We start from the raw sequence: 16,474 nt of genomic DNA on the forward strand, positions 1-16,474 counted from the left end.
TAAAAAAGGCAAAGCCATCAGTTGACCTAGAAGTATTACTGGAGATGGGGGACAACAAAAATAAAATTTTCATTGAGAAAAGGGAACTAGAAATACAGTGGGGGGCCAGAGATACAGCTCAGCAGCACAGCACATGCCTGACAAGTGCAAGGCCCCGATTGCTGGTGGAAAGGAAAAGATAGGACAGGACAGGACAGGACAGGAAAGAGGAAGAAATACAATGGGATTTATCAGGCAGCCGGAGCACACAGGATGTAAATGGTCATGAATGTGAAGTACAAATCAGTCAGGCTGAGTGAATTCCCCTCTGATCTTGCCAAACTCCTTAGAGACAGATAAAGAAAAAGTAGAGGATTCAACTTAATCAAGGCTAGGTTTGTTCAGGCAATTTTGATGGGTAAAATAGAGACATAGAACTGAGCAGAATACACAGTGATTATTACGATGAAGCACAAAATACAAGTTGGAAAGATATAGAGCTTTTAAGTGCAGCAGAAAAGGTAAGTAAGGTCTGATTCCTATTTCAATACTTAATATACACTTAGATTTGTATACTACATTACTTATTCACATAGTGGCAGAAAATGTCTATAGATCATTGATATAATTCTTTTGTTTTCACTGAATACATCTCTTTTGTTTTCAGGTAAGATTCAATCTAAAGTGACACACTATTAAAATCTAAAGGAAAAAAGATTTCAGGAAGAAAGAGTGATAGCACTGAGAAATTCTACAAAACATACTTTTTCCAAATAGGTTATCCACAATTGAGCTGGGGGGATTGAACCCAACAGCTTCTTGTTTTATTGAGAAAAGTCTCACAAAGTCACTGAATTGTCCAGGCTGGGCTCAAACCTGCAATCCTCCTCCTTCAATCTCTCAAAAGTGTTGGGATTATTTAATATTTTTAAAATTTAATTGGTTTAAAAGCTAAGAAAAATAGAGACAACAGCCACTTCAACAGTTATCTAAGCAACTTTAACCTATCCAAACAAATCAATACATCAAAGTTTTCTTGTTTGTTTAGTTTTTTGGGACAGTTCACAATGTAGCCCAAGCTGGCCTTGAATTTGTGATCCTCCTGTTTCTGCCTCTCAAGTACTGAGATTATAGGAGAGTGTCACCATGTCCAGCTTATATCAAGCCCTGTTTTGTTCTGTGAAAGATCTTACTGTGTAGTTCAGGTCGGTCTTGAATTCACTATGTGCCCCAACTTTTGGTGATCCTCCAGACTCTGTCTATTGAGTGCTAGGATTACAAGCATGGACTACTATGCCTGGCAAAGATCTCTAACATTTAGAAAATTACAGCAAGTGGGTTCAGTCCCCAAGATTGAGTATGAAAATTTGAAGTTGTATCCGTAAATTTAACTTACATTTTAATGATTGTTTCAACAATTAGATTACTCTAATGTATGTTTTCACTAACTAGTAAAAGATAGTTTTTAAATGTTTTAACGATGTAGAAGGCTAGATAGGAAAAGCATGCCTGATTATATTGTTGCAAAGAAAAACTTTCCTCAACAAACAGAGCCAGGCTTGATGGCGCATGCCTGTAATCCCAGCACTTCAGAGGCTGAGGCAAAAGGATCCTTGGGAGTTCAAGGTCAGCCTGGGCCACAGAGTGAGTTCAAAGTCAGCCACAACTACATAGCAAGACCCTGTCTCAAAACATGCACACACCAAACAAACAAACCTCCACAAATCTAGGATGAAAGCCCCTCATCTCAGCATCCCCAACCTCTAAGATCCCACCCTCAGCAATACCTACAAAGTCTGTTCATAGTAATTTTTTCTTTTTGGTACCAGGGATCAAACTTACGACCTTTCATTTGTCAGGCAAACACTTGTGCTGCTGAGCTAAATCCCCAGCCCCTGTACACTGTACTCTTTGAATACAAAGGTCTTGATTAGCATCAACAAATTATCCAAGGGTACAGAAGCAAATTAACACAAAATCCTACATTACTAGTTCAGGGATTACCAACTTTAGCAATGACAGTTGGATCAAATAATTCTTTGTTGTAGAGAGGCTTCCTTCCTAATTTTGTAAGAAGTTTACCAGCATCTGTGGCTTTCCATCTCCCTACTTCCTCACTGTGACAACAAAAATGACTCCAAATATTGACACATATGCCCTAAGTGGCATAACTCCTCCTAGTTGAAACCATTAACTTAGGTACTTAAAATCTTGGGTTTTGGCTGGGGATTTAGCTCACGGGCATAAACGCCTGCCTGGCAAGCTCAAGGTTGTGAGTTCATCCCTGGTACCAAAAACTAACAAACAAACAAAACTTGGTTTTATAATAAAATTTCACTTAAACATTACACACAAACCTATCTAATATCTGTATGGTATTAGCATTTCTACTTCCTGAGTAAGCCCTAGAAATAACTCAAATACTAGGAATTGATCAATTTTTTTCTTTCTTTTTTTTGTCTTTTTGAGATAGTTTTGCTATATAGATCCGGCTGGCCTCAAACTTGCAGCAAGCCTCCAACCTCAGCCTCCCGAGTGTTGGGATTACAGGTGTGCAACACCACACCTGAGACAGGGCCTCACTGTGTAGTTTAGGCTGGCCTTGAACTCATGGTTCTCCTCCTGCCTGAGCATACAGGAGGTGAGCCATCATGGCTCTCAACCAATTTTTTAAAGGGGGAGAAAATTTAATTGTAGGAAATATGTAAACTCTGCAAAGATAACAACCTAATGTTTGGACTGAAATTACTTCCTAGACAGACTACTGAACAATGTAAGCTTGGAGGCAATTTATTACACTGACAAGATAGGGGCAGCTACTGCACGAAGTTAATTACTGATACAAATCTGAAAAATAAGCAACTGATTCATAGGCAATACTATGAAGTTTTTTTCCTAATACCTCATTCTTTGCAAGTAATAGAAAAAAATCTTGCTCCTGTGTTCCTGAGTTTCTGTCTCCTACAACAGGTGTCAAATTTCTCCAGGTGAATGCTTACCGGTAAGGGATTGGATAAGGAATGTTGCGGTGAGGATCGTGCAACTGGTGGAACACTTCTGCCAGGGCTGGTTCCTGGCCCGCTTCCCCCAGCAAACTGGCCAACAGGGAAAAATGCATATGAATAATTCAAAACAGTACTATGCTTCAGATAAGGAGAGTAAAAGATTAATACACAAACAGGTCATACTTATACATGGCCTTTGTAAGTCAATACATCTTATTTTAGACAGAAATTGCCACATAAATCAAATTCTTTCTTTTCAACAAGATTTTTTTAAAGGAGCTCCCACAGAAATGTATCAAGATATATAGAAAACATGGCTAGAAAGCTGAAAGTAGATATTGTTTTGAAAGGACATAAGAGAAGAATGATTTTACTTCTTGTCTCAAAATACACAAAGCAGAAATACAGTGGTGCAGTGGATGTTAGTCTTCTTTAGTAACCAATAATGATGGATCACTGATTGAGCTTACTACATGTTCCACACGACTAAAGGAAGAGGACAAGAGAAAGAATCCAAGTCACTCCACCTTAATCTCTGAAAGACACAAAAGCTAGTCTGGCCAAGAAATAAATCACGTCATATGTAAATTCTTGTATCATCACAGACAAGACACATAATAAACAAATATAAATTTGGGAGGTTAGCAGCAGTTGCCTCTTATTGAAAGAAGGGTAGCATTAGGTTGATGAAAATGAGGAGTAAGAAGGGGAAAACCACAGTAAAGGCAAATATTGCTTTCTAATGCCTTAAATGAACACAAAGATTTAGGTTTTAAAAACATTACAGAATTTTTCCCAAAACTTTAACTTACCTCAAAGTAATCGCTAATTTTATGTCCCCTAGGAGTGCCTTTCCCTGAAAATGAAACCAAAGTAAGTACAGTTTTTCCAGTGCATGTTAAGCCATCATTTACCAAGTGCATTATGTAGTCAGTAACAATATACATTTCTATAAGTGAGTGTTAGCTTTCACTTCTAAGAGAAAAGTCAAAATACCTGTACTCCAAAGAACAGATTTCCTTCATACCAGACATCACTGAACCAGCAGTGAAAGGAAGAATTTTTCAGTTGTTTCCTTCTAAGAGTCAATAATGTTTCTTTTATAAATAAAATTATTCCACAACTGGGAAACAAAATCAAATCTCATCTATAGTCCATATCCCAATTTAAAAGAATGAAAGTTCAAAACAAACTCTAAGAATAAAAGAGTTGACTCTATTTCACACAAAACTTGGTATGACCACATCCTTCTGGGACAGTGTTCTTTCTAAAAGATAAAATGAATTATCTATAGATTTAAAAGGCTGAGAACAAAACACAAAGACTGAGATTTACATTCTATAGAATGTCAGAGAAAAAAATTAACTACTATTTTTTTTCGATGATATGAAATACTTTGTATACACTTTTACAACTTAATTCCAGTAGGCTCCAATGTTCAAATCATGGCCATGGAAAACAGTGGCTATAAAAGATAATAGGAAACATTCTGGCTACCACTATGAACAAATCACTGATGTAACACACACAGATAAAACTCTAATCTTACCTCTTTTCTATATTAAGCATGTTGTCTGAAGAAAAACCTGCACAGTCCTCGAAGAAGTCATATTGCTTTGTCAGGTATCTATCAAACGGCTAGTCTGTAATAAATAGCTCAATATGCCCTCAACATATACAAACCTTTTCTGTCAGGACTCTCTGTATACAAACTAATTATCATAAGTCTGAAAATTCTAAGTATTTAAGAATTCAGTATTTTTATGCAATGTGAAATTATTATTACCTTGGTTAGTTTCATATGGTTCAGCTTTTCTTTTCCGATTTCGCTGGTCATTCTGCTTTTTCTCAGGAGTCTGTTAAATATCAAATACATTACAATTAGCATTTTGGTAAAATTTTCACATTAGTAAAAATAAGAGTATGTACAGAATATTAAACATATAAAAGATATGTAACTGGCAGACAATCTTGAAGCAATCCTGAATCCTGCTCTAAAAATGGAGAAAAAGGTACAAAAACCTATATGCAATTTTTGGCAAATTGCTCAAAATATCATAGCTTCAATTTATTCACATGTAAATAAGAGCTGCTACGAAGTTTAAATAAGATATTTTATAAAACACAAATATAGGGGGCTGGAGATCTAGCTCAGTGACATAAATGCCTGCTTAGCAAGCGGAAGGTTGTGAGTTGGATCTCCAGTACCAAAACAACAACTACAAAAAAACACCCCACAAGTCAAAGGTTCCACACAGCAGCCTCTCAGACAACTTTAAAGGTATTTAAACCCAATGCCTTCTTCAAAACAATAAAGTTCTACATAATTGATTAACTAATTAAAATGATTAACTAATTAAAACTTTTACCTAAGTACAAAGTGGGTGGTTGTAAACTTACAGCTACAGCCCTGCATCTAGGTTATTTGTCTAATTAAAACAAAAAATCTGATCTTTTTTTATGCAGGAAAAACTGAAAACAAGCAAAACCCTTCAAATTCTATTACTCAAGTCAGCTACTGTCCCCTTGCCTCTAATTATAAAATTCAAATTCTATCAGCCACTGCCCCCAACTATGAAATTCCAGGGTATTTTAAGTTAATTAATCTACTCCTGAAAATACATACAACTAACTCATGGCAACCATGCAAAAATTTAGAAAGACGAGGTCTATACATACCATAGTATGAAAAACCCATCAGGGCAGTATCACACTACACAAAGGGGACCCATACACACAGACTATAACAAACCTACACTAAAAGTATAGGAATATAGAAAGCAGATGTAGTTTCTTACCTCTACCTCTTTATCACTCAAGGATCCCACGCTGCACAAACTCTGGTTGGAAGACTCACTATTGAGCGGTCCCTAGAAAGAAAAAACATTTAAAAAGAATCCAAAGAAATTTTAATTTAAGATGGCAACAGAATGGAAGGTGGTGCCTTCTGGTTTTGGTATTTAAATATCTACAAAGTCAGAGAGGCCAAGATTTAACTGTATACCTCCCAAACCAACTGAACTCAGCTACGGTGCTATGCCCTCCATTTTAAAATTCTCTAAGTTACTATTATTTTCATTTTCTTTATGAACTCTGTATTCATTGCAAGATTTTCCATTCTAAAGAACTTCCACATGTTCTGAAATCATTCTTTAAGAAAAATAAACACGAGAAATCAATTTTTCAGGCCTCGGTATCATAAAGGCAGTATCTTAAAGTTGCCATATTAAGGAGAATGTCAACGGTCCTTTATGAGGAGGGGTCAGGGACCATCAGAAATGAAATGTTTTTCTAAGTCATGCCTTACAGAACCATCAATGCAAACTCAAAAACAAATTTCCACAAGGTTAATTGACCATTAACAGCGTGAGCTCTACTGCACTGCTCTTCATGAAAATGGTGAAAATTACAGAGAAAAATATCCACAACCTCTAGAAATGGTCTGTGGGGCAAACAACAAATCAAGAAACATCTGTTCAATAAAGTCCATAAAAATTCATTTAGCAAGGTAAAAATATCTGTAGTATTTGAACCAAGACTACTACCCACCCCGACTCTACTGCTGCAACCAGAAACACAAGGCTCCCTCTTCCCCAAGACCCAAGCCCAAAACGTTAGCATTTCTCAGCCTGCTCTCAGACCATTCTGTCCTGAGACTAGGTGTCATCAAAGGAAGAGCACTCTCTTCTGCCCAAACCCTACACACAGGACAGAAACTCAATGTAGTTACAGCACAAAGAATATTGGACCCCTTTCACACATATCTGTATCAGAGACAGCAGTTCCACTGTACACAGGAGGAAGGTGAGAGGACCTCAGGCTGCAGATGGCCCTATATCCTACACAGTATTTAGCTCCTAAAGTATCACTCACAGAAAGCCTGTCATTGCTCTTACCCCATCTTATACATATGAGCCTAAGGGAAGAAGCAGAAATATATAATATTCATAGTACCTGGTTTCACTGATTTCCAACAACATGGTGGCACATGCCTGTTATCTCAGTACTTGGAAGGACTGCTGTGACTTGAGGCCATCCTGAGCTGCAGAGTATGAGCTTAGGGCCAGGCTTTATAAACTACATAGTGAGACTGTCTCAAACAAACAAACAAACAAACAACAAATTCAAGTCCAGTTTGAGCAACTCAGTGAGATCTTACGTCAAAATTAAAAAGTAAAAAGGACTGAGGGTATAGTTCAGTGCTTGAGCACCACTGGGCTTGATCCCCAGTATCATTTTTTAAAAAAGAGAAACTCAGGGGCAGGGGATTTAGCTCAGCAGCATAAGCATCTGCCTTGCAAGCACTTGGTTGTGAGTTCAATCCCTGGTACCAATTAAAAAAAAAAAAAAAACAGAAACTCCAAGGTAAGTGTGATGGTATATACCAATAATTCTAGCCCTCTACAGGCTAAGGCAGGAGGATCACCATGAGTTTGAGGCTTGCCAGGGCAACATAGTAAGCCTTAAGGGTAGCCTGGATTACATAGCAAGACTTTGTCTCAAAAATAAAAAACAAAAACAAACCAGGAAACTCCCGAGTTGAAAAGAAGTAACCAGAATAAACAGGAAAAAAAAAAAAAAAAAAGGTCTCTGGACAGGCTCAACAGTAGAACTGAACAAACAAGATACAGAAAACCCAAAGACAGCCCAACAAAGATTATGCAAGATGACACAGATGGGGGGATTAGGGGGGTGAAGGCTGTAGGAATAGCTGTGGTAGACTGTGTGCTTAGTATGAGTAAGACCCTGTTTAGTTCTCAGCATGTTCCCCCAAAAAAAGGCTAGGTAAAAGAAAAATAAACTGAGCATTTCATAAATATGTAGAATTGTTAAGTATAACAGCATATGCATAACTGGGGTACAAGAAAGAAGAGGGCAAAGGGAACACACAAAAAATATTCCAAGAAATAAATGCTGAAAACTTCTCAAATTTCTTGAAAAATAACTACACACACAAGCTCAAGAAATATTACATAAAATAAACACAAAGAGATCTGCAAATGGAGGCATCACAGAACAAGTACAAAAAAATCTGTAAAACGCAAGAGAAAAACAATGTGACACAAACGAATTCAGGTAAGATTAAAAACAGACTTCCTAGTAAAAGCAATATAGTTAAATGGAACACAAAGATAAAATATTACAAGCGCTCAAAGGAAAAAAAGTATCAAGCAAGAAGCCTATTTGAGCAGGATGGCCTCTCAAAAGTAAAGGTGAAGGGGCTGGGGATATAGCAGCAGCCTAAGGGCCTGCCTGGCAAGCACAATGTCCTGAGTTTGATTCTTGGCATAGTTAAACACACACACACAACTTCATCAATCTGACAAAACACCAATTAAAAACCCAGAACTAACATTACACTAATGATACAAGAATGACTGCTCTCCCTAACCCAACACCAGGATATCCACACTTACCACCTCTACTCAACACTGAACTAAAGAGCTTTATTAGTCCCACTGCTGGACACAATACCCAGTACATAGTACTTAAAGGAGGAAAAGTTTAATTGGCTCACATTTTCAGTCTATAGTGAGCTGGCTCCAAGGCAGAAACATCCTGGGGAGAAAATGTAGAGGAGTAAAGCTGCTCAGTTCATGGTGGCTGGGAAGGAGAACAGTTTGGGATAGTGAGGGACCATACCCAGTATCTATGGTTACCTGTCAATGACAAACCCAGATACCCTCAGGAGTGTGCTTTAATAATCCAATGGTTCCTTAATCCAATTAAGCTGACATACAGAAAAAGTCACAAAAGTCTAGCCAGAGAACTTAGCCAAGAAAAAGAATAAAAGGTATCCTGAGACTACAAAGGGGGAAGTAAAATTCACAAACTCACAGAAATCAGAAACCTATAAATTATGGGTAGAAAATACATGAGTACAGTAGGACAATAGGATACAAGATCAACATACAAAAAAATATTTTATTTCTATATATTTGCAGTGAGCAATCAAAATAAAATTAAGGAAAAATATCTTCCTACACATTAATATAAAAAGATAATCAGAATGAATTTAATCAATGTACAAAACATATACTCTAGAAACTATCAAAAAAAAAGTTAAAAACAATTTAAAATTCAAATCCGGCGTTGCAGCACATGCCTATAATCCTAGTACTCTGGAGGCTGAGGCAGGAGAATTGCCACAGGGTCAAGGTCAGGCTGGGTTACACAGTTATTTGAAGGCTGCCTGAACTGAACTATATAGCAAAACCCTGTCTCAACTCACCAAAAGAAAAAAGAAAGAAAGAGTGTGTCAGGGATTTAGTTCAATGGCATAAGTGCCTGCCTGGCAAGTGTAAGGCTGTGAGTCCGAACCCTAGTACCTCCTCCTCAAAAAAGACAGGCAGATAGAAATTCATTTAAAATCTAAATAAGTATAAAAAGTCCCAATCTTCATAGATTAGACATGTTAATTCTGCTATAATGCTAATATAGCTATCTAACTAATTCATTGTCAACCTATCAGAATACTAGCAGTTTTTTGTTTGTTTGTTTTTTTAAAGACAAGAGTCTTACTATATAACCCAAACTGGCCTTGAACTCACAACAATCCTCCTGCCTCATAGGCATGTGGGCTGGGGATTTAGCTTAATGGTATAAGCGCCTGCCTGGCAAGTGTGAGATCATGAGTTTGACCCCTGGTACCAACCCTCCCACCAAAATAAAGCATTATAGGCATGCATGTGCTACTATACCCAGTTCCTCTTTGAAGAAATTAATAAACTGATCCTAAAATTCAGGGAGTTAGGGGTATAACTGAGTGGTTGAGTGGTAAATTAGTATGAGGAAGGCCCTGAGTTCAATCCTCAGCACAAAATAAATAAATGGATTGATAAGATTCATATAAAACTGCAAGAAGCCAGAATAGACAAAACAATCCTGATGCCACACATCATCTGACTTTAAAAATTACTACAAAGCAAAAAAAAAAAAAAAAATTACTACAAAGCAACATAATGAACATAGTGCATTACTGGCATAAGACTAGATCAATGCAACTGAATTGAGGGTCCAAGGATAAATCTATGTAACTGTGGTCAAATGGTTTTTTTACAAGGGTTCCAATATCATTCCATGAAGAAAAGTATTTTCAGCAAATGTTGCCAGGCAACTGGCTTGCTAAAGGCAGAACAATGAAGTCAGATGCTTATATTTCACACATATAAAAAATTCAAAGGAGATCAGATTTAAATGAAAGGGTTAGAGGTATGAATTCTTAGAAGAAAATAGAGGTCAAATCTTTATGCAATTCCACAGCCCTAAGGTAGAGGATGGCATCTTTGAGCCTAGCCAAGCTAAGGTAGGAGGATGGCATTTTGGAGCTTAGCCTAGCAAGGCAGTAACTTAGCAAGACCCTGTCTCAAAATAAAAAACAAGAAAGGGGTTGAGCTGTAGTTCAGTGCAAAGGCCCTGGACTTCATACCTAATAACAAACACATTCACAAATACTAAAAACCTTTGTGATTCAAAGAACATTATCAAGAACCTAAAAAAGGCAACCTAAAACAAATGAGAAAAAATATTTGCAAACCTGTATCTGGAAAATGAATTGGTGCACAGTTTAAAGAACTCTTACGATCTGATAAAAAAGAAAGAATGAATGAACGAATTGAAAATATTAACAAAGTACCTGAACAAATTTTTGGCTTATAGTTTGTAGAAGTTTTCATACACAGTCAGCTGGTTCCAATGCAGGGTAGCACAGCAGAAGAAAAGTGAGCCGTAACATGGCAGAAAAGAAGTGAGCCATGGCATGGCAGGGAAGAACCAGGGAACAAACAAAGGAGAAAGGATATATACCCTCTCATGCCCAAGCGACCGACCTCTTCCCATCAGGCTTCACCTTCCATCACACTCAGCTATAAACTCATCAGGGCACTAATCTAGTGAGGAATATCACATACCCATAATCTAGTCACCTTCCCATGAGGCTTAGGGAAGAACTCTAGATATAAACCGTAACACAGACATATCTACAAAGATAGTATGTAAATGGCCAATAAGTGAACAGAAAAATATTCATCATTAATCATCAGAGAAATATAAATCAAAACAACAATAACATACCACTTTGTCCTGACTAGGATAGCTAGACTCAGTCAGATAACAAGAAATGTGGGCAAAGTCAGGGTTGCTAGCCTATCCTTATAATCCCAATACTAGGAAGGACGAGGCAGGAGAATGGTAAATTCAAAGCCACCCTTGGTAGACTACATAGCAAGACCCTGTCTCACAAACAAATCAGCCAGGTGTGGTGGACCATGTTTATAATCCCAGTACTCTGGAGGCTAAAACAGGAGGAGTGCTCAGAGTTTGAGCCCTGCCTGGGCTACATAGTGAGTTCAAGCATAAACTACATAATGAGTCCTGGTCTCAATAAACAAAAACAAAAAAAAAAAAACCCACACAAAACAAACCTAAAAAAAGGAAAGAAAGAAATGTCAACAAAGTGGTCATTATGGTTGCAGGCCTCTAACCCTAGCACTGAAGAAGCCAGAGGATATAAAAATCAAAACCTGCTACCCAGGGAGTTCAAGGCCAGTCTGGACAATATATCAAGTCCTTGTACAAAAAAGAATAAGGGAAAAAAATATGTAGGCAAGAATGTGGGAAAATCAAAATCCTCGCACACTGTTGCTGAGAATATAATATGGTCCAGGCACTTTAATAGGCAGTTGGCTCTTCATACAAAATGCTGATGTAGAGTCAGGGAAAGTGAAAATGTAAGTACACAAAAATGTAGATGCAGTATAACTTGGAGCCTATGGGAAAATGGTGGAAAGATAAGCAGCAATAAATCTCTCAGATTTATTGTCTCTCCAAGATTCAGAACAGAGACATTAGAGACAGACCAAAATGCAGAGAAAAAAGGGGGCAACTGGCACTTCCTCATCAGCTCCTCACTTGTGGCTTGAGAAGAAGATCTACACAGATACAGTGAAAGCAGGAGACTTCTGAGGCCTCCAGGGAAAAACACATCAGTAGAACAGAACAGTGGATGCTATACGCTATGACAGCTGGTAGTGAGTGACTGCAGTCCAAATGTCTGCCATGCTCCCTAGAAAGCTTGCTTGATCAGACACCATTTTAGAAAGGGGTGAACTGAGCTCAGGACTCAAGCAGCCACAAGTGGGCTTCATCTCAGGGTTCCCAGTGTTAAACCATTACAGTGACTAGGTGAAGGACAATCATGGGAGATATGTCCATTTCAGGGAGCCCTAGGCAGGTCAGCAAGCGAAAGCCATGGCGTTATAAGCTAAATGACTCAGACCCCAAGCTCACAACCAGATGTTAGGTTTAGCCTTCCACGGATTTCAAAGTTCCAGAACCAACACTACACTCTAATTCTACTGCCAGTTTGCTAGGATTATCTAGTACAGATTTGGTCTCTGATCACCTCATTTATCTACCAGCAAGAGTAGTCATGCCTTGAAATGGACACTGCCATAAAACTATAGAACCCAGGAGACACCCACAGGATTTCTCTTTCTCTGATTGTTTCTTTATGAGGGTGAACACTGTTTGTAGCCTTTTTATTTTGTCCCTGTTTTTCTTTTTGTTACTTCCTGTCTTTTTTTTTACCAGTTTCTCGAAGCTTAGATAACCTGTCCTTCAGTCTTGCTTCTAATCTCTTCTTCTGTTTCTCTACTTTTTTCCTCTTTCCATTTTAATTTCCTCCACATAGGGTAAAACTGCTCTAGTTAGTGGATATTTACTGTATATAATTTTCTGATTTTGATATATAACTATAAATCTTGTATACATGGCTAAAACTGACAAATTATTAGTTTCCACAGTTTGTCATTTTCTAGTTTGTTTAATGCTACTGTTGCTGCTGACTGTATTACTTTAGCCAAAGTGACAGAGTTGCTATGATCAACTGCCCTTCATGTTTGTTAAAACTTAGGTTGTCTGGGGGACATAAAAAACACTACAGTCCAATATCAAAGAACTGGGTGCTAGGCCAAATAGGCTGCAACCTCTCATAACTAATAAATAGAAGAGGTAGGATCCTCTACACTCAAAGGTCACAATCAGCTATACCTAGTAGCCATTTTGGAAAAGTAGTCATTACCTAAAGCAGTCTCAGTACTAGTAAGGGCACTACCTACCATAAGCAATTTACAAGCATCAATGAGGAAAAGAAAGAAAAGAAAATGCAATCATATCTCCATCTCACCCAAGGCAAATCTAGGGAGCTTTGAGGTAAAAGAAACCCAAAACCGTCAAGCTGAAATTTCTGATATAATGGCATCAGAAGTAACAAGCCAAATGAATGAATCTCCACAGGAGAAAAAAAAAAGTATAAATAACTACACAAATAATTAAAGAGATAATCACCATAATGAAGGACATGGTTAGTGAATCCAGAGTAATTAGAGGAGCTTAGGAAAGTCATGGAAAGGTTGAATGCCCAAGATAGGAAACAACCATGATTCAAACAGACAGCCCACAACATTAAAAATTCTACAAAGGTATATGCAGCAGAATCAACCAACGTTAGGACAGAATATCAGATACAGGAAACAGGTTGTAGTTAGCAATCATCAATGAAAGGAATTATTAAAAAAAAAAAATCAATCCAACTGCTGCTATCTGATACAAATAATATCATAAAGATTAACTGAAATCAATGAAAAATCAGAAGAAAATATGAAAGGTATTTTTTTAAACTCTGTTTGTAAGAAGTTATAACGAAAAATTTCCCAAATATGAAAAAGAATTTGACATACAGATAAATGAGGCATATAGAATTCCAACTAGTTACGATCAGAAAAAAACTACATTAAAGCATGTAATAGTTCAGAAATTAAACGTAACAGAATTTTTTATTTTTTCATTGCTGTATTTTACATATACAAAACGGTTACATTTATCATAGGGAATTTGTACATATACATGATAGATCTTCCTTCTTTTGCTTCGCTACCTTGAACCCTTCTTTACCTTCTTATTCACAAAAGCTTTGTTTTCACTTCTTCCTTCTTTTTTTTTTTTCTTGTCCCCTCTTTCCTTCCATGTCCCTCCCTCACTCCCCTTCTCATTTAAACATTTTTTAAATTTCTAAATATTTATTATACATTTTGGTCCTTATTCACACTTTTGCTTTCTCACAAAAGACAAACAATGCAGTATTTAAACGTGTGCCCAATTTATTTCACTTAAGAGTATGGTCTCAAAGTATATCCATTTAGCTAGAAAGTCTCGAGTTCACCCTTTTTAAAAAATTAAGTGTATTTTACCTACATTTTATTATATCTGCATTACCATTATCACTCTACCTATGTCTTAGATATACATAATGATCACATTCATCAGAGAATTTGTAGTTGTACATGATATATCTTAATTTTCTCTTTGTCTTCCCCTATCCTTATGTTAACCCCTTATCTTCCTTATTTAGAAATACTTTGTTACCATTTCTTCTATTTTTCTCGTTTTTCTTTTCCCTTCCTTTCTTTCTGCCTTCCTACTTCCTTATCCCATTTGAGCATTTTCTTCCTATTTCACAGTATTATACATTTTGGTCCTATTTTGATTTCCTGTACCAGAGAAACTAAATATTTACACATGTGTTTTATTTATTTCACTTAACAGTATGGTCTCAAAGTGCATTCACTGAACTAGAAATATCTATCTTATCCCTTTTTTAAATAACAGACTAGTAGTTCAGTGTATAAAAACCTACACCTTTATAATTTATTTGTTGGTGGGTATATGGACTGTTTCAAAGATTTAGCTATTATAAATTGCACTGTTATAAACATGGTTATGCATGTAAAAACATGTGACATGTTTTTAACTCTTTTGGGAATGCACCTGAAAGGGGACTAGCTGGGTCAATTAAAAATGCTAGTTTTAGATTTGTGAGGAATCTCCATACTGATTTCCACATGGATGCACCAGTCTACACTCTCACCACAACAGAGAATGATTCTCTTTTCTCCACAGCCCCATCCAGGATTTGATATTGGTTTGTTTCTTGAGACTGCTATTCTTTCTAAAATGAGATGAAACCATAGTGTTGTTTTAATTTGCATCTGTCAAATGACCAGCGATGCTGAACATTTTTTCATAAATTTATTTGCTGCTTGTACTTCTTCATCTGAGAAATTTCTGTTGATTTCAGATGCTCATTTTTGGACTGGGTCTTTAAATTTGAGAGGTCTGATTTTTAAAAATTCCTTATATACTCTAGGTATTAGTCCTTTGTCTGAAGAACAGCTAGCAAAATTATCTTCCCATTCTGTGAGTTATCTCTTCACTTTGCTGGTGGTTTCTTTTGCTATGCAAAGGCATTTTAATAACATGAGATCCCAGTTATCGATTCTTTGTGATATTTCCTGTGTAACTGGGGTTCTGTTCATAAAGTCTTTGCCTACACCAGTAATCCCAGCACTGGCGTTGCTAAAGTAGGAGGACCGCCACACATTTGAGGCCAACCTAACCTACACAAGGAGACAATGCCAAAAAAAGAAAAAGAGGGGCTGGGGATTTAGCTCAGCGGCATAAGTGCCTGCCTTGCAAGCAGGCAGTCATGAGTTTGATCCCTGGTACCGATAAAAAGGAAAAAGACAAAAAAAAAAATTATACAAAAAAAGAAAAAGAAAAAGAAAACCCACAGTACTCATCAACTGATAAATGGATGAATAAAATATGGGCTGGGCATGGCAGCATATACATGTAATCCTAGAACTCAGGAGGCGGGAGGATTGCTATAAATTCAAGGCCGCCCTTGGTTACACAGTGTATTATTTAATCCAGCCAGACTAGACAGCAAGACTCTGTCTCAAAGAGAGAGAGAGAGACAGACAATGTGGTATATATGTATACACAAGGGAGTACTACTCAGCCATAAAGAAGGCTGAGCCATTTATAGGTAAATGAATGTACCTCAAGATAAAATTTTAAGTGAAATAAGCCATACAAGTTTATATATTGCATTCTCTTTGTAAGAAACCCTCACAGTAAACAAGAAGAAAATTGGAGGCTAGATATTGAGAAATAGGAACATGTTTAAATGGGAAACAGAACAAGGAAGGGAAAAGAGAAGAAACAGAAAGGGACTAAAAAAAGAATGGAAGTAAAAAAATGGAAATGGGGAGAAGAGGAGTTGATGTGAGGGGAGGGGGATAAGTAAAAAAAGAAGAATTGAGATACATTCTGTACAGGTACACATTCCCTGTGATGAATGGGTGCACTGTAAACACATACTAATAAAATGCTTTTAAAAACTTAGTATGACCTTAAAAAAGTATGACCATACAAATGCATAAAGCAATGTTATTCAGAAAAACAACAAAACTGAAACAACTCAAGTGCTGATAACTCAAACACCAGAAAAAGAAAATATGGGCCTGGGGATTTGGCTCAACAATATAAGTGCCCACCTGACAAATGCAAGGTCATGAGTTCAATCCCACTGGTACCCCCCCCAAAAAAAAGAAAAAAAAAAAGGAAAGAAAAGAAGAAAAAAAAAAGAT

General features: G+C 37.0%; 1 protein-coding gene across 9 annotated transcripts in view; it reads right to left on the minus strand.

Annotated features, from left to right (window-relative positions):
* Tlk2 (tousled like kinase 2) overlaps window positions 1–16,474 on the minus strand; it is a 140,832-nt gene that overhangs the window by 77,065 nt on the left and 47,293 nt on the right. For 7 of the 9 annotated variants that reach the window (XM_063242397.1, XM_063242398.1, XM_063242395.1 and 4 more), the window contains exons 3-6: window positions 5,783–5,854; window positions 4,771–4,840; window positions 3,797–3,840; window positions 2,979–3,074 (exon numbers count right to left, since the gene is read on the minus strand). In XM_063242397.1, the coding sequence (XP_063098467.1) occupies window positions 2,979–3,074; window positions 3,797–3,840; window positions 4,771–4,840; window positions 5,783–5,854 (282 nt within the window). The remainder of the gene's footprint in view (window positions 1–2,978; window positions 3,075–3,796; window positions 3,841–4,770; window positions 4,841–5,782; window positions 5,855–16,474) is intronic. The other 2 variants (XM_063242401.1, XM_063242402.1) reach the window with 1 other exon arrangement.

The sequence above is a fragment of the Cavia porcellus genome, unplaced genomic scaffold, assembly GCF_034190915.1.
Source record: "Cavia porcellus strain 051 isolate PalLab524CR breed Dunkin Hartley unplaced genomic scaffold, mCavPor4.1 scaffold_32, whole genome shotgun sequence".
Lineage (NCBI taxonomy): Eukaryota > Metazoa > Chordata > Mammalia > Rodentia > Caviidae > Cavia > Cavia porcellus.